Genomic DNA, 24,976 nt, shown 5'->3' on the forward strand with positions numbered 1-24,976 from the left:
TCCGCGCATGCGTCGTCCCTCTCGCGCATGAGCAGCGCGTACGGTGAAGAGCGTGCGGCAATGGCGGAGCCTGGCAAGGCCAGCATGAAGGAGCAGCGGTACGACCGGCAGCTGAGGTAGTACCATGGGTCGCGACCTGCTGCGGATTGCCCGGGCTTTGCGGGGCTGCCGACGGGGCGGCCAGCGGGCTGCTGTGGTGGCGGGGTCCGTGTCTCGCCGCAGGCCGGGCCGCTACTGCCGGCTCTGGGTGCTGGTTCTAGCACGGGCCTCTTCTGAGCCCGGTTGAGAGGAGAGGTGCCGCGCCCCGCTGCGCGGGCAGGGCCGCTGAGCCTCCGCGACGGCGGCTGTGTCCCAGGCGGGCCGGGCCCTCTCGGGTTCGCCGAGCGGCTCTGTGAATGGCTGTGCTGTCAGAGGGGAGAAAGGCAGAAAGGAGACAAGTTAAATGGGAGAAGGGCTGCAGTGGAGAGCCCGGTGTGCCGAGTAAATCTCATAGGCTTGTATACGTGTGAAAGTCTTGGTAGTGGTCATGCTTTTTTGCATATTCAGTAACTTTCTTTTCTGCAGCTGAAGAGACTAAAGTTGCTGTCCGTATGAAATTAGTGGGGTGTTTGTGACAGAGTACTGTCAAGTCCTGATTTCAGCCTGAATATTATGTTATAGGTGTCTTCAACACATTGCCAAACTCATCGAGACTGATTTCCATCTGCTTGTGCTGTTCGGTGTCTCATAATACAAATTATATAAAACCAAAAATTGTTTGCAGTAAAACTCACGAAAAAGAAAGCATTCAGTTTCCATGCCACAATTTGTGTAAGGAATGTTTTGATCCATGCTGGTTTTGAAGAAGTTAAATGTTAAAACAAAAAAAAGGCGTGAATGTTCACAGGATGTAACAGTGGGAAAATGAAATGACCGATATATTGGGCTGCTCTTTAGAAAGCTTCAGGTTTGTCACAGTGAGTTTTCTTAAGGAAAGCTTATTCTAGTTACTGTGTTTAGCTTCTGTCATCAGTGAATGGAACGTAGTATGCTAGCCTCCATTGGTGGCTGTTGTCTTTTATTTCTTTATGTTGGCTTTACAATCAGAAATGAAATCATTTCATCGTGTTTTGGTTTCCATCCCAATATAGGCTGTGGGGTGACCATGGACAAGAAGCATTAGAATCTGCGCATGTTTGTGTGATAAATGCAACAGCAACAGGGACTGAAATACTCAAAAACTTGGTGCTACCAGGTAACTAGATAGCTTTTCTGTATCTTCTTTGTAATGCCTCTAGTAGCTTCATCATACCTAAATATTAATGATAGTTATTTTTCCCCCCCCCCAAGGTATTGGTTCTTTTACAATTGTCGATGGGAATCGGGTCTCTGGAGAAGATGTTGGAAATAAGTAAGTTTGTTACTGATTTCTATTACAAGTAGAAAAGTAACAGGCTTTCATAAGTAGTTGCATCTCTATACTTGTTAATCCTATAAAATTATTTTAAAAGCCTCTATATTTCTCCAAGTCTTATGTGGTTTTAGATGTTGGTGACATACGAAGCCTGCACAGTTGCTTTGCTATTGTTAGCTGCTGAATTTGACATATATTTTTAGTTGCTGGTTTTATACTTTACAGGTCTATTTGCTTCACTCAAAAATATTTTTAAAAAACATGCTCGCTGCAGTCTTGAGAGGTGACAGTGCAAGATTTGCTTGTTTCAGCATGGCTAAATGTATTCTCTTTTATTTTGGTGATGAAGATAACTTACTCTTCTTTAGTTTACCATTGTGAAACTGTGACTGAAAGCCATTTATTGACTTTCATAGCTTTGAGAGAGTGTGTGCAGCAGGGGGAAGGATGAGAAGCTCTTTAGACATCCTGTAAAAATAATTTGTTTACTAAGTCTAGATCACTTTCTGTTATGGCTCAGGTAGATACCTACAAAAGTATCTGTGGTTACAGGGGTTGTATGAGATGGAAGAATATTCCATTACATGATGAAATTAGTACTTACAAGTCTGCAGTATGATTCTGGCTTTCAGAGGAGTTTGGCAGGCCTTATTTGCCAGATTTGTGGCTTGGGTACCAAAAAGTTTTCTTAAGGAGATTTTCTTAGGAAAATATAACAGTGGTGGGGAGCAGAAAAGAAGATTTAAGGAACAGCTTGGTTTGTTGTGTATGAGTTGACAACATGTTCTGCGCTACAAAATGTAGCTTTAATGTTGTTGATGTGCAGAATAAAAATTCACATATAACTCTTTTTTTCCTTTTCAGTTTCTTTCTACAAAAAAAACATGTTGGTAAGGTAAGGAGATAATAGATGTCACTTCAGGTGTATTGAAAGCACAGAAGTATTGAGTAAATACTCAAATGTAGTATTATGAGTAGTGCTTAAAAACATGTATGTGTAGGTTAAAGTCTACTTGTTTTTTTGACAAAATTCCCCATGCTTACTTTTTAGTTGCTTATAAGTGAAAAGATAAATTTAGTTATGGCTAGACTGAATGGAAAAAATAACTGGGTATGGTTAAGAAAGTCTTTGTAAGGATAAGGTGGAAGAGCATTGTGGTTTAAAGAGTGAAGCTAAGAGACATAAATGTGGGGAAAAAAATCACAGAAACTGTAGGGTACAAGAAACAAATTTTGGGGTTTTTTTTTAGTTGTTTTGGTTTTTTTTAGCATGTAACATAGGTATTACTGATGTACTGGATAAATCACATTTGAAGAGGCTAAACATTGTTTTTATTCTTGTGAAACAGAATCGTGGCCAGAGTGCCACTGAGCTCTTGCAAGAATTGAATAATGATGTTTCTGGAAACTATGTCGAAGAGGTTTGTTTTCCTAAATTAGTTGCATGTATCGTTGTTACACAATGTGATAAAAGTATGAAATAATAGCTGTATATTGTCTTTGTAACATTGCAGTTTAAGTAGCTTCATGATAAAACATCATTTGAGGAAGAACATCTTAATTTATTTGCAAAAAGTCAATATATTTATTTTAAACATTATTTTGTAACTTCATCATCATTTTGTAACTTTAACTTTTTATATTCACTGTTGAACAGACTTGCTATGTATTCAGAAATTCTCACAGTGGCATACTTTTTCTCTATTTTCTTCCTGGCATATTTTTTCTCTATTTTTTAGAGTCCAGAAGTACTTTTAGACAATAACCCTTCCTTTTTCAATTGTTTTAACTTGGTGGTTGCAACACAACTCTCAGAAAGGTATGTTTGTTTTCCTTCAGTTGTAAAAGCAGGTTTTAACTGTAGGCAAATTCTTGCAGGAAAACTGATGCAAAACAGAACTGTGCCATTGTGAAGGAATGTTGCAGTAAATGATGGCATTTCCCATGGGCTTTTTTACAGTTTAAAATCCTCTTCAGATGCTGACTACTAGATGCTGTCTCCAGGTGTATTTTCCTATGTCAAGTACTCCTCTGAAGTGAAAGATATTTCTGGTTTAAAATTACTATAACAAGTAGTATTCTTATGTAAAACCTAACAGATCATAGGGTCTGTGATACCTTTAGATTTTTGCAAATGCATTTTATCGTTTGTATAAGCCTTTCCAGTTTACCCAAGAATGTAATTATATGTCCCGTATATATGTCTCTGTTAATTCCAGAAGTTATTTTATTTTTTGTGTTTTTTTCTTTAACTGGCTAACCATGCTGAGAGGCCTTTTGCATGCTGCCTTCTGGTAGAAGGTGCAAATAGAAAATGACAGCTCTCAGGGAGAGAAGAGCATGTATCTCTTTCAGTAGTCCAGCTGCCTCCACACAGGCAAGAGGCTGCTAGATAAATGAATAGTTAGAACTTGCTCTGTAAGGAAGTGGCCGTTGTTCGTACTTTATAAATTTTCTCCTTCCACCTACTTACAGAGGAGTTAGAAGTACTCTCTCTTATAGCAATAAGAGCCAACTTGACTTTCTGAAGAGGTGATTCCCTAGTGAATAGCATGAATTTCTTATGTGCTATTCAGAAGCCTCTGATAAGAGCTGCCTCTGCTGGAACTTACCTTTGGGCAACACATGGATCTAATTCTTCTCTTTCTTTCACAATTCATTGAAGGTTTTAGTTAGATATATGAAGCATTTGGGAGGGTGGAGTGAAATCTGAGTAAGCTAATGGATAAACATATTCCTAACCTAGTAAATTTACATATAAAATTACCTTATATGTGTTTAGAATCATAATATTAGAGTTCTCTGAGGAGACCTTTCTTAACTAACCTGTGTAAGAGTTGATTTTATAGGTAATTATTGTCCTGAAAAAAACCCAAATCAAAAAATGTTTTTCTTTACAGTATGTTGCTGCGCTTGGCTGAACTTCTCTGGAATTCTAACATTCCTCTGCTGGTCTGCAGGACTTATGGGCTGGTTGGTTATATGAGAATTGTTATTAAAGAACATACAGGTTAGAGGATCTTCTGAGATAAACTTTTCTAAAATGTTTAAAGCTTCAATGTGTAAATGTCCCTTTGATTGTTTTTTATCTTGTTTGTTTTTTTTTTTTTTGTCTTGTGATGTATTTAGTATTTGTTAAGTTTTATGTAGTTTGCATTTCATCACCAGGACCATTCTTTGAGAAATGTATAGAAATTACGGACTGCAACAAATAGTAAAATTAGAGATTATCCTGACATAAAACATAACTTACAGAAAACACTCATATTGAGAATCAAGTAGTTGAACCAGCAGATAATGCACTGTATTTGATGTATAGCTCTGTTCTGAAGCTGGACATAAAACTGAAGTGTTGTGTAATTTATTTTTTTTTTCACAGTTGTGGAATCTCATCCTGACAATAAGTTAGAAGATCTGAGACTGGACAAACAGTTTCCGGAGCTGAGGGAACACATTCAGTCTTACGACTTGGATCATATGGACAGAAAGGTTGATATGTGGTTTGCACTATGTTTTTGAGGACAGAACAGGGATTCTGTGAAAATGACTCTTGGCAGATGACTTTTTTTGGTGCCTGAACATAGGCAACTGTAGAATCACTTGTGAAGTACTGTTTTTGGCCTGTGCCTGAAGTGTTACAGTCTGCATTTAAATCTTAAGCAAATGGGGGTCTTGGGAAGTAAGGAACGTTCTTGAACAACTTGATTTTTTAAGATTGATTCCCCTTAAATCCCCTATCTTTTTTGTTTGGTTGGTTGTTTTTTTTCCTTTTAATTTTTATGATTACCTACTGCTGCCGAACTTTGCAGTGTGGATATTTGTGCATAGCAGAAGTTCCACTCCAAAGAAAAATACTGGGGAGCTTGGTGCAGACACCCTTATTTGAAGTAAAGGAATAGTAATTTGATGAGAACATTATTTCTGAATTGAACCTGGAACATGTCCTGTGTCTTTAGAGTAGTGGAAGGGATGTTAGTTTACATTTCAAATAGGTTTTTAATTTGTTTCTTTTTTTTTATCTTTTCTCTTGACAAAGATTTCTCTGCTGTTCAATTACAGGACCATAGCCACACTCCATGGATTGTGATTATAGCCAAGTATCTAACAAAATGGCTCAATGAGGTATATTGCAAAATTGGATAAGTCATCAGTCTTATCTTTATTGTTATTATTATTACTTTAGATATGTCTTTCCTAAAGTAGGTTGTTGTTTTGGCAAATACAGAAAATAAGGTGGAATCATTAAAAAAACGTTACTAATTGAAATACAAGTGAATGTATATGAACAGTGGCGGACTTCTAGAGTTCATCAGCCTGGATGCTCATGAGGCCAGAAGTAGATATTTTAAAGACAAAATCTGTTTAGTGTGGTTTTCTTTTTTTTTTTTTTTTTTAATTTAGAAAAATGAACAGTTTCCTAAGAGTTACAAAGAAAAAGAAGCCTTCAGACAACTGATTCGGCAAGGTAAATATATGTCCTAGAATTCACTTACTCATACTGGCAGAAATGTGTAAGGCAGTATGTGGAAATAATCAGAAATTCTGTCAGGGTTAAGTTATTAAAATTCTGATGGCATATGCAAAATGACTGATCCACTAAATTACTGTTTTATACAGGTGGGTCTTAAGATCTGAGACTAGCTTGTAAATGCAGTTTGGCAGTGTTTCATACTGCTTGCTTTTTAACATCAAGAGTATGTTTTCATTCGGGTGGGCAGGCATTAAGAGCAAATCTTGTGGAAAATGTTGATGTTTAATATGGAAAATGTGATAGAGAGGAAAGCAGATGGCTTTTGACACTGTAATTGTTAACAGCTGCAGGTAGATGATTGGTCAGTTGACAAGAAGACATGCTGATTGTTGCATCTCAAAATGACCAGTTCAGAGGGAGAGAAGGATGGTGTAGCTATTGAAATAGACTGTAATCAGTATGTGAACAGACATAATTTTTGCAGATGCTTCAATCTAATTCCTTTTGGGGGTGCTAAAATTAGTGAGGCATTTTTAAGATCTAGAAATACATTAAGTGATCGTAGAATAAAAACATGAACTGAAAGTTTGGTATTTGCTCTCTTAATGCTGGCCTTTGTGCAAATTGCCAAGAATTCATCTCCAGGTTGGACTAGGGAACTCACCCTAGCTGTAGTAATTACCTCTGGTTAGATTAGGTTTTTAGTGGAGTCCGCTTCTTGGTCTGGCTTGCTGTGTGGTTTCATATGTGTTTGCCAAAATTGAGCAAAAAACCCCAACAAAACACAAGTAGGGATGGGAAAGAAACTTGAATTACCTCTTTACCCCCATCTATGCTAATTTAGTGATTATTAAGCTTTTTCTCACGCAAACTGGTATTTTTACGGTAAGTAGCTTCTATTTAACATCATAGAAAAATTAATCATATGCAGAATGTACATGTAGGTAGTTTTATCAGTACATCTTATCGGTAATTCAGTTCTATGCTGATTAGCTGTTATGCCACAAATACATTCAAAGCCAGTCTGCTCTGTTGGTAAGACCTAAAGAAGGTGTAAGTCAGGGGATTGCGTATTTTTAATTATATTTTTTTCAATAAGGTATCTTAAAGAATGAAAATGGGGCCCCAGAAAATGAGGAAAACTTTGAAGAAGCTATAAAAAATGTGAACACAGCATTAAATACTACAGAGGTAACAAACATATGATAAGATAGAACTGCTTTTGTGTTTTTTCAGGACATACTATGCACATATAGGGCAGGAATTCCATTTGCAACATTTGTATTTAGGTAAAACAGGATTAGTGCAATTTTTAGAATTGAAATAATGTAAACCAGCTCTAGACTAGGTGGCACTGTAGTTTATGGAAATTCTTCTGTTTCCTTCTCATGCAGGGAAGCTACGTTTCCTTCCTGAAGGCTTGAATTCAAGTATAGAACGAGTCAATAACCAGAGTCCATTAGTAGTGTGTTCCTGTTGTAGACTTTTACAGCTTACTTCTTAAAAGACCTGTGAAGTGCTTGGTACAATTGTGAAGAATTACCAGTCACTGGTGTGGGTGATGTCTGATGTAAATACGTGGCTAGGAAAGAGACTTGAAAAGCATTTGTTGAAATTGTGCTATGTTGAAGCAGGTTGCTATAGTATTTACTCTGTGTAGAAATGAAGGGCTTTAAGGGATGTCTGACTCAGCAAACTCAGTACCTTCCTCTTGAAGAAACATGTTATGAAATTCCTTCCTAAACTGATCAAGCTTAGAAACATTCAAAGTGAAGTCTTCATTGTTTTTCATTAATCCTGAAGTAGTAACTCATGGTTTAGAATTGTGCTCTGATTTTTGTAATCTCTCAGCCATGGTAAATTGCTAAAGCTACATGGAATAAAAGCATGTTACGTGGTTCTTTTTAATTTACATTCCGTTTTTATTTGAACTGTGCTGATCCTTGCTTGGACAGTCATGTTAAGTCTCCCAAGAAAGCAGCAGGTAAAGCTTAGTGCTGTCACCTGGGCCACTACAAACCGTGTCCCAGGATATTAATGGTTTATTTCAATTTATGTGGCAGACTGAACTGCAGCAGTTAAGGAGTCAAAACATTCTTACTTTTACAGCCTCTTTTTACTTCTCCAGCCTTTTTGCTGCTCTGTCTCTAACAAGTAGGATGGCAGCTGGCACTGGTACTACCTTTTGCTGATGCTGCTACTGTTTTTTTTTTTAAATCTTCCCAATAAAAGGTAGAAATAAGGTGAGATTTTGTTTGTGGTAATCTTGATCAGAAGTATGTGCCTTCTTCTCAGGCACTGCTACTATTTAAAATATTAAAAGCAGTGACTATGTAAGATCCATAGGAAATTTTGGTATGAAACTGAAGTCATTTAGAGTTGGTTCACCTATATAATGAGTGTTGAGATAATTCAAGAAATCAGAAGTGAAGTACATATAACCTCTCTTTTTTGTAATTCTTCATAGATTCCAAAAGGCATTGAAGAGATTTTTAATGATGATTGCTGCATAAAACTCACAGAGCAGGTAATGAGTAGCTAAGGGTAAACAGTAGGACTTAAATACAGACAAAGCATCATAAGTAACATCTCTGTACATGATTGTCTCTTGCGCATTTGCAGTCACCTTCCTTCTGGATATTGGCTCGAGCTATAAAGGAATTTGTGGCAAATGAGGGGCAAGGAAGCTTGCCTGTCCGGGGCAGTATTCCTGATATGATAGCAGACTCCAGTAAATTTATCGAATTGCAAAATGTGTAAGTATACTGTTTTCTTTTTAATAGTTACTAGTGATAATAAATGGTGATGACTTCAGACCTCACAAAATGTGTGAATTGCTGTATTTGAAATAAGAATGTATGTGGGCCTGGGGTGAGGAGGGGTGTGGGAAGCATGACAGCCTGGAACTATGCTCCCTGTATAGATTGTCTGCTGTTTGGAACGAGGACAGAAGTCTTCAGTGTATCCTTGTTTCCTAAGGTTGTGTAGCAAGTGACCAATTCCCTTACTTACAGATCTAGTAAAGACCTTGCTGTAGGTAGTAGATACCATAGCCCAGCTACTGCTGTCCAAAGCAAACTGTTGCTTAAACACAGCCTTTGTTTTTTGTCTTCAATGTGTATATTTACCTGGCTGCAGAAATTCTGTTTTCCTCAATACTGATTCAGAGAAAACTCCAGGAACTTGCCAACAAAGTTTTAAGTTGACAAGCAGTTATTCTTTATTGCGGCGCCAGGAGACACGGGTGATAGCTCCTCCAAGCGTGTCTCTCTCAGGCATCAACCAGGCTGTGATTATGTTGTCCTTAAACATACCTATTCATTAGATCATATACATTACATCGTACTTCTTAGACAATGCCTCCTGTATGCATACAAGGATGTGGTAGTGGGCTTTCGGACCCCCGGTGGTTATTTCTTCATCACTTTGTTTTAGGATCATTGTCATATCAGTAACCACCAGGTGGTTCTGGCAAAGTTTATCTTAGTAATTTTCATTTTCTCTATAGTTGCTAGCAAAGCCCAAGGTTCTTGAGGTTACTTATTTACGAACCTTCAATAAACCCCATTCTTCAATCCACCCTATTCTTCAATCAACCCCACTCTTCAATACTTAATTCTAAATACTAATGAATGCCCTTTGAAGGGACTGCCAGGTAGATCAGGAAGGGCAGAGACTTTGTGGAAGAACATTAACTACGAATTCTAAACAGCATCAGTGTGGATCAATATTTTAGGAAGGTCATCTTTGAACGCAGGTATCCTCAACATGAACTTAGGATTCCTGTGCATCCTGGACATGATGCAAATAGTTGGGCCTAAAAGTGTTTTTTACAGTATTACCACATTTTCTTGGCAGCTTCTTCCTCCTTTTTTTTTAATCTCTAAAATGAAGCAGTATTGTGCAGAAGACTTACATTTACTGTCTGTGCAATTGTGCTGTTGAGTTATTAAGACTTCTTTATTATTAACAGATACCGTGAAAAAGCAAAGAAGGATATTGCGGCTGTGGGTAACCATGCTGCTAAATTGCTACAGTCCCTAGGCAAGGTAATTACAAATGCGTGGCTGTTCACACAGGATACAAATATTTTTTCCCTGACATTCTGTAGATAAATAAGTCACAGGAGACAGAGATGAGAAGGCTAAATTACATCATTCTCTTTAAAAGGCTTAAGTAAGTTGTAATGAAATTTAGTATTTTTGGCCTGTTTTCCCACTTTTGGTTTGGTCATGTAAAAAGCATACAGTGATAGATTATTTACAATGTAAAAAGTCCTTTTTTTACAAGAATTAGTTATTTTACAATAAACATATTAGTAACTTTGAAAACATAAATTCTCTCGTCATTGTATGTACTGCAATTAAACATATGCTCTCTTTTAGGCACCTGAATCCATTTCAGAGAGAGAATTAAAATTGCTCTGTGAGTATACTTGAATTCTGTTGCTGTGTTTATGCAAATAATAAAATAATTAGAAAATTTTGAATGATCCTGTAGCTATTAATCAGTAATTTAATATCTGAATTTTTCAAATAAGTTCTTAGCACTTGCATCCATCATCTTGAAGTAGCGAATGTTCAGCACCTTTCAGTAGTGAGTCTGTAAAGGTTAGCTTTTAATGATACTTTTTCAGGTCTAAACAAGAGGTAGCAGGTATCCTCTGCTTTCTGTGATTAGTACCCAATCACTATTGCCCATTCTGTGTTACTGACTTTGGAGTGTGGGCCTTGTAAAGTGGTAGTCTGAAAAGGTAAAACAGTGATGCAGTGAGTAGTCCTGTTGGTGGCATTTTAGGTTATGTCTGTTCTGGGTGTGTGTACATGTCTGAAGTGCAGCCTGGCTAAGTCTACTTGCAACTGGAAAACTTCTCTATAAGCATATAGAGAAGAGCATGTTGCCCCTGTGTTCATAGATCATTTGCTGGGGGTTTGAGAACCTTGCTGTTCATCTTTTTTGAGCGGTAAGGCAGTGGCTGCACTTCAGGTTGTTTCACAGCCATGACACTGGAGAAGAGCGTTTTCTTGCTCAAAGCTGCGCTGTTAGAATATTCATTGAGAGTATGTGAGGCAGCAGTAGGTATTTCAGGAGATCAAAAGAACCCGTGTTCAGTTGCAGCATGGAAGGGGAAAACGTGAAGTTGCTGGCTGTGGCTAATGAATTGCTGTAGAAGAGCTACGCACTTTGTGAGCTGTTACATTAATGTGGCAGATATGTGTAGATTCTAGACCTAAATCAGCACAACGTATTTCACTAACATATTTGTGATCATAGACCTAAATGTAGCTTAACAGATTTTATTACTGCAAGCTACTGGAAGAAACAGAAAAGTGTTAAATAGAATTATCATGAGTTTGCCTTTCATGTTTAGCATATCAGAGATACAGAGTTAAAAAGAGCTAGTAATTGGTGATGCTTTCAAGTGGGTAAAATTCTCCTTTCTGCACTCTGCTTAGGCACTAATGCTGCTTTCCTCCGGGTAGTGCGATGTAGATCTCTGGCTGAGGAATACAGCTTAAACACTTTTAATAAGGATGAAATCAGTAAGTACACCTTTTTGGTGCATACTTTTAATTGAATTTTCAACTTGAAATGCTTTTGTGATCAGAAAGACTTGTATGTTAAACTTTATTTCATCATGCCGTTTCAGAACTTGGCATCAACTAGAAGTATGGGGTTTTTAAGTCTAGAGTGTTGAATTCAATTTGATTTTGAAAGACTTTATTTTTGATAGAATATGAGTAAAACATTGCTTTCTGCAAACTTTTCTGTACCTCAGTTATTTCTGACAGAGCTGGAAAGGTGTTTTCACCTGACTGAAGATATGAGAATAATTCTCTTGCCCACTCTCAGCTTACCTTTTCAGTATGTGAACTAGCAAACTAGTTACTTAATGCTACATTTTATTTTTTAACCGTCATAAATTAATAAATAATACTAATAAAGCTGGAAATACTTTTAATCAAAGTTTAAATTAAGCATATATAAGTTCCCTGAATATTTTGGACAAAATGCATATGCAGAGTGTATACATTTTGTGCTTACATACCTTTTAGAATATTTATAATTTAAAGTGAAAGCTTCTTGAATAAGTTGTTAATACACAATGTGATTTAAGTAATAGTGTTCAGAAAGACTACTGAGCTATATGTATGTTAAGGGAGTTAAGACCTTCTTTGTAGTTATAGTCATTGCAGTTAAATGTATGAAAGATGCATTTCAAATCCCCAAATTATGACTAAGCATTATCCTATTTAATTTTATAGCAGCTGTCAGAGTTGAAACATGCGTATCTTCAAAGAACAGTATGTCAGATACATACAGTATGGTTTGTCCTATGCTATGGAGTCAAAATCATGTATCTGAGAGTTGACATACTGAGATTCTTAGTTGCAGGGTTTTTTTTCATTAAAACTTCTTTTTACTGTGGCTGTCACAGTTTAAGCATATGGGAAATACTTGATTTAAAGTAATTAAAATAGTTTTCTTTTTCCCCTTCCGTTTTGTCTGTACCAGCTAATCCATTCTCTTGCTGTTTTCAGTTTCCCATATGGATAACCCAGACAGTGAAATAGTTCTGTACTTGATGCTGCGAGCTGTAGATAGATTTTATAAGCAGTATGGCAGATACCCAGGTATGTAAATACCAGAGTTACTTAACATCATCAAAAGAAATATAAACATCAAATGCTTACTGTAATACTAGTTATAAACTATATTATTAGCTGAGGGTTTGTTTATATATTAACGTAACTTTAAGAATGTGAAAATTAAAGTGAGAATTTTGTGTCAGGGAATTTAAAGGATGTATCTGAATTGATACTACTGAAATGGGTTGCATGGATTATGAATTGGTTCAGCTGTGCAGTGATTTGTCATTGTCATGAGTCACATCAACAGAATATCCAATTATTATTAGTCTCATATTAATATATTAATTGGCTAAGAAACTTTTCAGAAAAATACTGTGGTGCCATTTAAATCCATTAACTTTGAATATGGCATTGCAATTGTGTTGAACCAGTTAACTTATTGTTGTGAACCAGTTAACTTATTTTCTAGGTGTCTGCAACTATCAGGTAGAAGATGATACTGGAAAACTGAAATCATGCCTTGCTGGTTTCTTGCAAGAACATGGGCTGTCTGTAGTGGTGAAAGATGACTATTTTCAAGAGTTGTAAGTATTCTATCTGAAGTGTCACTTTGTTGGTAAAACTGACCCCAAAATACTAACTGTTACTTTGCTATCCAGTTGTCGCTATGGAGCTGCTGAGCCACATGCTATTGCTGCCCTTGTGGGAGGTAAGAATGCCATGGTATTTCTAAGGTACATAGAAACAAACCAGCCTGTTGCAGTACATGCTTGAGTCCAAATCTTCACTGTTTTAATTACTTTGTAACTGTTATAATCACAGACTGTTGTCAAGATAATATTTTACAGCAAAATGCTCCCTCTGGGTTCTCAGGATGTGACCTCCTTTGATATACAGAAAAAGTGGAAACAGTGAAGGTTTAAAGTCACCAAAATAAACCAAATAAATAATCTTAGTATAGCAATTCTAGTAACTTAAAACTGTCTTTAAAAATAAAATGTTTGAAAAAGCCTTTGAGTTAATACTACTGGAGTTATTACTTTAACAGAGTACACATTTTTCTTTAACATAATACACTTATTTAAGTGTCTGTTAAATGTAAATAGACTTGGTTGCTTACCTGCAGGTATTATCAAAACAAAATGTTTAAATTCATGCTCAAAATTGATATATCTTAGCGTCTTTATTTCATTTCATGTGGTGCTGAAGATAATTATATGTTAAATACTCAGTGGATGTAGGTAGGATTCTTCTGATAAAGTGAACTTGGTATTTGCAGTGCTTTAGAAAACATGTAAAGATAACTTCTGAAGAAATTGCAGAGTATTTCATGCTACAGGAGAACACAGATCACAATTTATTTTACAGTTTCAAGTGTACATGTTTTTTTGATTGAACCTCTTAATTTGATGTAGCGAGGTCACAACTCACACATTTGTACTCTGTGTGTATGCACATGGAGAGAAAGTATATACAGCAAAGTATATGTAAAGCTGACTTCTGAAGTGAATTGTCTGAGCCTCTTCTATATGGGAAGTACTGAAAGGCATTTCCACCCCCCCCAGGAGTTGTGTCAGGTGCTGCTGAAATAATTCCAGTGTAGCAAGTTGTAGATAACATCCTTTTACTGGCTTTTAAACGTAAAGTGCTAACCACCTTTTATCTGTTTTTCTTGTTTTCCTTTCGTTTCTTTTACAGGAGCTGCTGCACAGGAGGTTATCAAAGTCATTACAGGGCAGTTTGTAATTTTTAATAACACTTACATTTACAGTGGTGTGTCACAGACTTCAGCGACTTTCCAGCTGTAAGATGAGGATGCTCCACTCTTTGCCACCAAGCAATGCTGCTGCAATGTTCTGTAAATACTGTGGTGTACTACCACTGACTGTTCCATATTACCCACCAATCAAAGGTCCTTTATTTGTAACGATTCCCCCCCCCCCAGCTCCCCTGGGGACAAAAAAAAAAATCATACCAAAACCTAATTTAATAATGTTTTTGTCTTTAATCTGGACTTTTCAGATCCACCTTTGAAAGAAAACAGCAGAAGCTGTTCTCTGTTATGGTACATGGATTTACAAATTGGCTGACCTGATTTGCAGCAGGGCTGCTTTTTACAGGTTAATTTTCTTCTTGTAAAAGCTGTTCTTCAGGTTGAGGGGAGAGGACTCCCAAAAGGTTGAAAAATGCCACTGTAACTATTACAGAGTGAGGATCCAGCTGTGAGAAGAGCTAGGGAAAGGTGCACCACCTTTTACAGAGTCCAGGGAGGCTGTGGAGAGGGACTGCATTCCAGACAGCTTGGTTTGCAGCTCTGTTCACCTGCTAAAAGGTTCTTTGTCCTACGCCATTGGTGTCCGGCAAATGTCAGATGATGGCTCACTGCGGTTTGCGGTGTTGCTGTAGTTTCCAACACTGCACTGAACCCTGCACGGAAACCGAGTGATTGCGCCCCGGCCTGGGCCTGAAGCCGCGCTCCAGTTCGGGTGGCGGAAGAGGAGCCTGGAAGGGGCCGCGGTGCCCGCGAGGAGCCGCCCGACCGCACCCCGGCTCAGAGCGCTCCTGAGGGGCCGCGCGGCGGGGCGGGAAAGGCGCGCGGGCGGGTGGTCTCCTCAGGGGGGCGGCGGGAACGGCCCGGAGCGCCTTGGTGTGTGAGCAGAGTCGCTGCTATTGCGGATCGACAGGTAGATGTGCCCTGTTTCACATCCTCGTGATACTCCCCACGCTTCCCGAAAGCTGGCAGAAAAATGATTCCTCTGTAGACAGTTGGCTCTTCTTTTGAAAAAAAAGTTAAATATTTTTTCCTTTTTGTATTTGGGGTGATCTGGAGTACTTGTTAAGACTTCAGCGTGGAGCTCTGATAGTGAGTTCTGAATTGTGTAAGGGGATGGGGGTGGAAACATTGCTAAAATAGCAGTGGAGGACTTCAGAGGTCTGCCGTGCTGAGGCGTTTCACCAAAGGTAGCAGCGCAGCCTCAGCTGCTGGCATACTTTTGGGTTTCAGCGGGACACCAACTATCCCGACTTCCTTCACTGCAGTGACTTTGACCATAGGATTTTAAAAGGAAAAGTCCCCCTGAGACTGGGTGTTCTTAGCCTGGTGTGGCTGTGCAGGGGCTTGAATTTATCTGTGCTGCTATAAGAGTGGAATTTTTTTAGTTCTCATGGGATGGTATGGGTTATTTTTCGTAATTGATAGGTAATTATTTTCTTTTACACACAGCATTTACCAGAAGTCTGCTGCAGCAGATTGTGTTACTTATATTTTCATCTTTGGCCTGTGATGCAACAACAGATATTAGCTATTTGTATTTTAGTGTAGACTGGCTTATACTTTATGTACCTTCCATATGTTGCAAAAGATCCAGCTGAGGTCAAGACATCTTTCTATAGTGTTTAAAAAACTATTTGTTTTTCTCATATTAAAGGCTCTTTAATTGTATGCATGTGTATTTAATTAAATTTTGTGGAAATGAAATTAGCTGCAAAGTGAGCTTGGTTTTGCAGCCTTTCTTTTGTTGAGGAGTATGTGAATAGTTTTTGTTTTAGGCCAGCAGTAGGGGCAAAAGAGGTGAGGAAGACTTGCAAGCTTTCTGCTGTTGTGGCAGGGTTAGATTTGCAAGAAAATTAAATTATGTGTATTATCACTTCTGAAAGGGCAAAGAAAGATGAACTCTAAACATTCCCTCTCAAAACACACACTTCATCAATGCCATTGTAAGGATGAATGCAGAGTATTTGAACTAATGGAAGCAGGAAAAGAATGGGAACAATCTGACTAAAGCAGACCTCTCTGTCTTCATTAAGATGGCAGTGATATTTTCTTATGGCCTTTGCTTTACTTGGAGAAGGATAACCAGTCCATTACTAAGCTGGATTTATCACTCATACAAAGTTTCTAACTGGAGATAGATAATTTTTGAGAGATTGAAATAGGTTACTGTGGTGCTTGCATCAATCTTTTGTGTCTGGGTCCTGGGGGATGCTTAAGGGACCATCTTTCTGTTCCCAGACCTCAGTTTCACTCTGCTGTTCAAGTCTTTCAGATGCTGGCATGTTAGGTTTATGTAGAATCCCTGTTGGGTTTTCTGGTTTGCATACTTAATGTAATGTGATAATTTCTTTGGTGAATTAAAATAAATCTTTAGTTTAAGAAATAACAGTTCATGTTTCTTGTCTTTGGTTTTGATCAGTACTGTTGAAACAACACAATTATGGTTTAGTGGCTCACTGAGTAGCAGTAGGAGGCTGCAGGTTCTGTAGTGGATATCGAACACAACTGACTGTCTCCATAACATTACTTGGTGGTCTTACTGCTAGTTGTTGGCTGATGACAAAGTTGGCAACCTATTGCAAGGAAAATTGGATCACACTTATTGTGGTAATGACATAGAACTAGGTATATTTTTAATGACAGGGACATATTTGGTGCCCACATGGAATCAACTTGATCTCTGCAAAATGCTGACTTTCAAAAGATAGTAACGTGATAGTTACAAATGCAGTGTTACTGTAAAATACTGTATTTCCAAAGGAAATCTTTGCCATGCAAAAGCATATTAAACTGTGTGTCAGATGACCGAGTAAAACCATAAAACTGGAAAGAGTGTATTGAAGAAAAAAAATTTTGTTTATACTGCATATGGTGTTACAAATGGTGCTAATCTGAACAGAAAACACTTTTTCCTTGCTGTTGTAGAGCAAGAACAGAGATACAACCAAAAATGGAAACTCAAAAGAGGCAGAAAAAACAGTGTGGTAAGATGCTCAACATAATTTGTCGTTTATTACCTGCATCAATTTTACAAAGGTTTACTGGGCTGTGATAGATTTGTCATGGGTGATGAGGTATTGGGGAAATTTTTTTTTTCCGTGTCAAATTTTGTGTTGGAAAATGTAATGACAAACTTGCAGATAGTAGACAATACCACAACAGTCACTTCTTGTTTTCCTAATAATAACCTACATTTTTATTGTATTTAAACTTCTTTAAGAAACCCCAAGTCTTAAAAAGGTTTACAAATCTGTGGTTGCTATCACAAATAAGTATCAAATAAGTCTTTTTATTATACCCATACAACTAAGAAACAGATTCTCAAAAGTGTCTACCTACCTAGGCTTGTGTGTAGTTGCCCAGAAAATGTTTTGTCTTCACTTACTAATATAACAATTTAAGATTCTAGCTGCTGTGGTAAGGGATTAAGTTTTCTGTAAGTAAATACCATATAGTGAGCCTTGCTTTGTTGGATTCCTGCAATTCTATTTTCACTCTGAATATTTTCATGGTTCTGTTTTACTCATTTAAATACCCTTAATGCACCTTGCTGTTGCATCTCATTTACTAAGACTGTTACTAGTAATTAAAGGCCAGAAATATGAAAAGGGGGCTGTAACTTTAGCAAAGGACACCTGTTGCAGAATGGCTCCAACAGCAAGGCCATGGATCCTTAGAGGCCTTGTGCAAGCAAAGCAAGGTGTAGGCCTCACAGGTAACCGGATACCAGATGTGGGAGGAGAATGTGAAGGAAGCTGTGTAGAACTAACCAATACTGTTCTGACTAGTAGGTGTGCTAAACACCATGCGGATATAAGCGAAGTGCGCCACAAATAAAGTAGAAGTTTGCTTATCACCCATATTGGGTTGGCGTGTCTTGCTTCTCGCCGCTTACAGACACCATGCTTGAATAACAAACTACGGAAAGGAATATTTTCATATGTATGTTTGTTACTTGTGGATAGAGAGAAATGGTGTAGGTCCATATTTGCTCACATTTTTTTACTTCAAAAACACATACTACGTTTTTGGGCAGGTTTATTGTAATACTAGTAAAGATCATAAAGAAGAGCTGACAATTTTCATGAAGTTTTTTGTGTTTGCTCATAGATGTGAAAACAGATCTGAACTTATTGCTTGAATGCCTTAAATACCAGATGGACTGCCCTCTATCTCAGAAAGACACTTTGATCACTATTTACTCAATTTGTCAACAAAACAGTAAGAAGAGTTTTTCCTTAGAAAAAATACAGTCATTATGTTAATATATGTTAAGTTGATTGTCACTGTAAAAAAAAAAAACCACAAAACCTAAAGGATCTTGAAAGGTTTTAATTTTAAAGAGAAATAAAAGCAAAACTTTAATTTTGTTCTTTTTTTTAATGTTATAGGTGAAGCAAGTGAATATTTTCGAGAAATTGGTGGTTTGATGTTTGTAAATGATCTTGCAAAGTCAAGTATTCATGGCATAGTAAAGGAAGCAGCTTTGTTTACATTAGGAATTACAATGGAGAGTAATGGTAATAAGTAATATTATTTGTATTTCTGGGTAACCATTACCTCTGCTGTGCTTAGTTTCTGTTACATTTTTGTCGCAGAAAATCTCATAATAAGATTCTCAGATCAAGCAAGGGGGAGTAGGAATGCCACTGTGTCACAGTCTATCCCCAGATTTGGAGTAATACCTTGCTGAATTGTGTAGGCAGCATGCCTTGATGATACCAGACGGCTGTGCTACTTATCTTCCTTAGCAGCAAGTGTTAAATGACTTGTGAATTGTTCCAGAGTTTGCCTAGGTCCTGGCTGGTTTAGCACTGACTACAGGAGAAGCCCTCAGCCACCTTGTTGTCCTGGTTTGTCTCCACTCATCACATAATGGGATGCAACTGAGACTCTAGTAAATATATTACAAATATAAGTTAGGTTTATGAATGGCTTGTTTTAGGACTTAATGATTTTTATTTTTGGTTTCAGTTTATTGTCAACAAACTTTGTGTACTGCTGCATTGTTTGAAGACCTCATTTCATTTTTAATTAATAAGAATTCTGGTGTGAACTTGAAAAGAATGTCTGTTTATGTCATCTTAGCACTGGTTTCCAATAATAGTAAGTTCATTTTATTTTGTTTTTTTTTTTTCTGTGTTACACCATTTTTTTTTTCTATTTGACAATCTGCAATACAGAAACTTGAAACTTTCAATAAGTAATGTTTTGGTAAAGTTAATTTCTAAAGATGAATGATTGCAGGTAACTGAACCTGAATTGTGTAAATAGATCATCATTCACTGGGATTTCCTTAAATAGCAGAAAGTGGTTTAGTACTAAAAATGAAATTATAGTTAAAAAATAATGCAAACCAGTCGTTACTGACAATATATAATAAAAAACAGACACAGAAATTGAACATTTTTGCCAATGCATTGGCATTTGTTGTGATTTCGGTTTTTTTTTTTTTTTGGGGGTGGGATATATGCTTAGGAAATGGGAAAAGAATGTATATATGTAAATTAAACTTGACATTAAGATTTTGTCTCAAGTTGCATATGTCTTAGGAGTCTTGCATGTGTTCTTTTTTAGTAAGTGGGCAAACCTATGTCAGAGATACAGGCTGCATTGGCCTACTGCTACAGTTATTCAGGTGGGCAGTTGCAATTTAAACATAAAATGATAGACTATTCAACAGTTAGGTTTGCTTGACTATTTGGGACTTGTTTGCATTGTTCTTAACAGAACAACGCTTTCCGCATCTGAGATCAATCTGTCAGATGAAGATACTAATCAGTGCTATCAGCTGTGGTCCTCAGTCTGCAGTACTCTCTGTGCCTGTGTTAACAATCCCCAGAATGGTAAGAATGTTGCTGTTAAAATTGTGACAAAAGTTTAAAGTATTTCTCCAAAGTGGTAACAGTTTGTTTTAGTTTTTGTCAATGATTGTTGGGTTTAATTTTTTAATATTCAACTGAAATTTAATAATACATTTTGATTGGGAATTATTTGTTTTCACTTTTCTAGAATATAATCAAAACATTTGCTCTTCAGTTTTCCCATATGCCAAAGAGTGGCTGGAAAGTTGCACAAAGCCTGAGATAGTTCGTCCTATTTGTTCATTTGTTGGTCTCACAGTTGCAAATAACTGTAAGTGCAGCTCGAGCTCTAAATAATTTTTTGTTTTTGGAAAAATAAGTTTAATTAGATAGTTAAATGTTTGATTTTTTTGTTGTTGTTGTTGTTGCTGTTCTTCCAACTTTAACTGTGAAAACTGTATTCCACCATCTTCATTTACAGTGTATTCATTGTGCTTAAGTCCACAAATAGCTACAAACTGACTACATTTAGTGAGGTTAGTAAAGAAATTTTGGAAGCTGTTTTGATTAAAAGTATTTTACAAATACAAGATGTTACATCTCTGAAAACAGTGACGTTGGTAGAACTTGGGCATAAGGTTTGCTATTTGCATGCAAGCATTAAGGCCATGTGTTCCTTGTAACTATTTTGTATGACAATTACTACATTCCTTGAGACTAGCATATATTTAACTTCAGTTACATGGGTGGAAATGTAATGGTTAATACAGTCACAGAAAAAATTGTGATGAGCCTAATTGCTAAAATGCTAAAACAGTTTGCAACACGTATTATTTAAGACATTTTCACTTTGTTTCTTGTTTTTTTTTTTTTACTCAGCATATGTGCAGAAATATTTTGTTTCTGTTGGGGGACTGGATACATTAGCTAGAGTTCTCACCAGGCTTACGCATGATTCCAATATGAGTCACTCCAGCATTAAACTTGCAATAGCAGTAACAAAGACTCTGGATGCCTGCGTTGCTAATGACTGTGAGTGAAAAGAGCATTACCATTTTTTATATATGCTAATTTTAAAATGAAATTTTTCAGGTCTGTTTTTCATTGAAAAGTGATAAGAATGGATGCTGGAGGGCATTAAATCACATACATTGATATTGCAGATTTTTTTTTAAATTCAAACAAGTATATGGGGAGCAGTTCAGTTCATCTGAGGTGGGTTACTTTCCCATTATTGCTGAAATAATGTAATTTAAACAAGACTGAAAATTAAAAATAAGATGCTAGTTTTGTGTAAGTAAAGCTGAGAACTGTGTGTGTGGCAGTCAGCTTGGATCCTGAAGTTAGAGATCTGTTTCTATAGACCTGTGCCTAAACTAATAACCTTTGTAAGCTTTGGGAGGCTTTAGTAACTCAGGTGTGGAACTGAACAGATGTGGCATTTTTGCATAACACATCTTCACTTTGATCTACTGTCTGGAGAGTGCTATCCTAATGAGGTCTTTGCGTATTGCATCAGATTTTGAGAACCCTGTGAGCCTGATCAATCTGTGCTGTTGGCCGTGGCTATTAAATTTGACACTTGTGCTCTTAAATGCTTGTGAATGGAAGTTAAAAAAAAGTTTAAAAGCATATACCTGCACTAGTTTTGAGCTTATTTCAGAGAAGTTTATCTGGGACAGGATTAGGTGTCAGCATGTATGTACTAGCAGTGGTGTTCCTGGTTTCAGGAAGAGGTTGCCCTGTATCAGAAACATTCTTAGCATTTTTCTGGCAGATAATCCATGTGTCAAACCTTATTCTACTCTTTTGCTGTATTCTGGAGCTGATAAAAGATGTGGACTGAGCAGAGGTCTACAAAACCTGCACATTGCAAAGCCCTTGTTAGTCAGGTATTTTGCCACATCTCTATACCACACAATCTGGGAGAAAGTGCTGCGTCGGCTATGGGGCAGAACTGCTGCTCCAGGAGGGATGTGATGACTTAAAGTATTAAAATGAAAGAGAAGGACTGTGCAGACCCAAGGCTTTTAGAGGGCTGCAGAGTTCCCTTGAAAAACAGCATTTTATGTTTGGATGATGCCTATATCCTTATTATTGTGTTTATTTTTCTTCATATTATTTTTTACATAATAGCTACCATAGGTATTGTCTTGACAAAGTACCACACTGTGTCAGAGCTACTAAAGCTGCTGTCCAATGACACTCTGGATACAAGAGAAAAAATTAGTATTATTCTAACCATTGGACACTGTACTGAAGTTTGTGGTAAGATACATTTTTTTTCTTTCTATCAGTCTCAATTGAATTGTTACAAACTAACAACTTCAATGGTATCATTTATCAAGACTGGAAAATGAAGGGAAATTCTTTTAAATAATGTAATATTAATATATAGAAAAAGCAAACTATTATGCAGGAATTCAGAGCTGGTCTTAGGTATTACAGGATAAAATTCATCCAGACATGAAAGCTACTACAAGACATCACGCCACACAAGTCTTTTTGAGCTTTGTTTTAATGGTCCTTGATACATACAGCTTCTGTCCACTGCTTACATAGCTGTTAATTTCTTTTAAAAGCTATGTAAAGGTATTAGTGTTGAAGTAATGTAAGCACTAGGTAATCCTGAAGTATTTTTGCCAGGCTCCTCAGGGCTTTCCCAAGGATGGAAACTTTTAACACTTCAGTTGGTATTTTATGGCAGTAAAAGCAACAGAATGGGAACTTGTGAAATACTGATCATTATTTATACTACTGTTTTTTCACGTGTATTTCAGAGATGCAAGAAAAAAGGATTATGTTCAAAATCCTCATTGATTATCATCCTTTGTCAATAACAAGTCCAATAGTAAGCTCAGTAGGTCATAAATCAGATTTAAAGATGCTTTTTCATGAAGAATTAACTAAAATAGCTTAATGGAAAATGTCTTTCAAATAGAAATATGATAAAACCAACAGAATGAAAGTTTCTCTTAAAATGTCACCAGTAACAAAATAACCATATTTCATTTGTTTTTCTTATTCCCTTGTTTTATTTAGACAACAAAGAATTAGTTTTTAGGAAGTTGGCAGGTGTATGAATATATACAACAAATGACATCACAGTAAAAAATATAGCTAATTACATAGTTAATGAGGAGGAACAGATTAGCTAGATTGGGGTTAAACTACTAATTTTATTTGACTTTTGCCAGTTACAAACTTCTGATATTTCTGCATCTCAAGATCTACATAAATATAGTGTATATACTTTAGGAGTATATACCAGAGGAAAAGAAATACAGAAGCCAGAATTCAGATTTTTTAGGCAACAGTTAAATGAGTTTGTATCTCTATCACAATTCATCTCAGTCCTCCTTCAATTTTCTTACAATAGCTTTGAGCTATGGTCAAATTATCCTGTGTGATTGAAAGTGCTTTTGCTGCAACCCAGGTAAGAGGTCATTACAGCATGCTTGGATCCACAATGAAACTGTGTATGAAACTAAAAACAATCTATTTTCCTTTACAATATCCTGTTTTAGAAGAAAACCAGTGTGAGCTGCTCCAGAATAATGGTCTTCCACTTATGATTCAGTTATTAACTGAGTCTCAGGATGAGGAACTAAACAAAGTGGCTACTTTTGTGCTTAAAAACTGCAAACAAATGAGTAAGCTTTCTGTTACTGCTTTAAAAAATACAGATATTATTTCTGTTTTTAAGTTCTGTTGACTTTCTAAGTGATTTTCACTGTAGCAACTTTGTAATTCTCTGTACTTCAAGTGATGTTCGTTTTCTGCAGAAAAGTTGCACGTTTACTACCATGGACTGATAACAGCATTTAGGCACAAGAAAGAAAAGTAAAAATTCCAACAGTGTTGCAATGGTGCATTTGTGAAATCTATGTATGTAGGGCCAGTTCTTGAAAGCTTTCCCATCTATAAATTCTGTGCAAATATTAGCATTGTCATCTAACACACAGTTGGTACTCTATTCCTTGGTACGTACCCTTATTTATAAAGGCTAAGCTGGTCGATAATCAAGCCCAAAATCACCATGACTACAGTTATTTCGCAACATGAAAAAAATACTTTGTTGTTGTTTTTTTTTAAATAAGGTGTATTTTGAAGTATCCTTTTAAATGTTTTTTTATGCTTTTTTTTTGTTTTTAATTAGCTGTAGAATACAGAAAGACATGTCCTTTAATCTCTAAAGCGTGGAAGTATTATGCAGTTGATAATTAGTAAAAAAGCATGTATCTACATTTTTGTGCTACAAACATAACTAAGAGTTTTGTATAAGATTGAGGGGGTGTAGTGATTTTCAGTGCCCATTAATATGGAGCTGTTTCTTAAAAAAAGCAGAGACATATATAGGTAACAGACCTATAGAATGAGGATTAAGTCCATGACAAGAGTTTCTTAAAGCAGAGCATTATTGTGTAAAAAGCTTATAGCAACTATAATTGCAACCTCACCTCTTGTAACTGCACTTTATATTTTAATTTTATTAACATTTACATGTACATTCAATTATATTAAAATTATTATTCAGGGTTATATTTTGCATTAAATTATTGGGGCTGTCCCTCAGCATACTAAAATATAATGCTTATTGAAATGTTCATTTAAAAAAGCTTGTAATATTAATAGTTTTATTTTTTATGATTTATAAAGCTAAACAATTGTTCCTGAAAATAAATTATAATTCATTAAATGCAACCAATACAGAGGAGTTGGACATGCAAGTCAGAAAAAGAAGTCTAGAAGACTACTGGAAGGAAGCAAAAGAAATTTTATACAGAACAAACTTGCTTGAAAAAGAGTGTAATGAGGTTGGCCCATTTACCAAAGTAGATAAAACTAAGCAATTTTTTCCAGGGTTTGGGTTAAATAAAATGTAAACACTTAAGGTTATTTCAGTGTCAGCTAGAAAAGTAGGGAAAACATGGGATGTGT

The 24,976-nt window shown here is 36.6% G+C and overlaps 2 protein-coding genes across 3 annotated transcripts in view; both read left to right on the forward strand.

Annotated features, from left to right (window-relative positions):
- Nucleotides 1-14,359, forward strand: NAE1 (NEDD8 activating enzyme E1 subunit 1). Of its 2 annotated transcripts, XM_057396580.1 has the most exons (20): nt 1-116; nt 1,131-1,234; nt 1,330-1,390; nt 2,258-2,288; nt 2,743-2,814; nt 3,133-3,212; nt 4,294-4,403; nt 4,773-4,882; nt 5,453-5,515; nt 5,795-5,858; nt 6,964-7,055; nt 8,332-8,391; nt 8,487-8,620; nt 9,838-9,913; nt 10,250-10,289; nt 11,321-11,407; nt 12,407-12,499; nt 12,927-13,041; nt 13,117-13,166; nt 14,156-14,352. In XM_057396580.1, the coding sequence occupies exons 1-20, from the start codon at nt 28-30 to the stop codon at nt 14,263-14,265; spliced, it is 1,641 nt and encodes a 546-aa protein (XP_057252563.1). In that variant the 5' UTR covers nt 1-27; the 3' UTR covers nt 14,266-14,352. The 2 variants fall into 2 exon arrangements, with proteins under 2 accessions (XP_057252563.1, XP_057252564.1); XM_057396581.1 differs by lacking the exon at nt 11,321-11,407 and having other exon boundaries at nt 27-116; nt 14,156-14,359.
- Nucleotides 14,204-24,976, forward strand: part of TERB1 (telomere repeat binding bouquet formation protein 1) — a 24,177-nt gene continuing 13,404 nt past the window's right edge. Inside the window, 12 exon segments of the mRNA XM_057396587.1 lie at nt 14,204-14,315; nt 17,157-17,215; nt 18,342-18,452; nt 18,623-18,751; nt 19,206-19,337; nt 19,809-19,869; nt 19,962-20,077; nt 20,244-20,366; nt 20,915-21,067; nt 22,172-22,303; nt 23,563-23,688; nt 24,695-24,852. Coding sequence (XP_057252570.1) covers nt 17,182-17,215; nt 18,342-18,452; nt 18,623-18,751; nt 19,206-19,337; nt 19,809-19,869; nt 19,962-20,077; nt 20,244-20,366; nt 20,915-21,067; nt 22,172-22,303; nt 23,563-23,688; nt 24,695-24,852 — 1,275 coding nt within the window. The 5' untranslated portion in view covers nt 14,204-14,315; nt 17,157-17,181.

This window comes from Pezoporus wallicus, unplaced genomic scaffold, assembly GCF_028554395.1.
Source record: "Pezoporus wallicus isolate ANWC-B61680 ecotype Strahan unplaced genomic scaffold, APGP_CSIRO_Pwel_v1 contig_3820, whole genome shotgun sequence".
Classification (NCBI taxonomy): Eukaryota; Metazoa; Chordata; class Aves; order Psittaciformes; family Psittacidae; genus Pezoporus; species Pezoporus wallicus.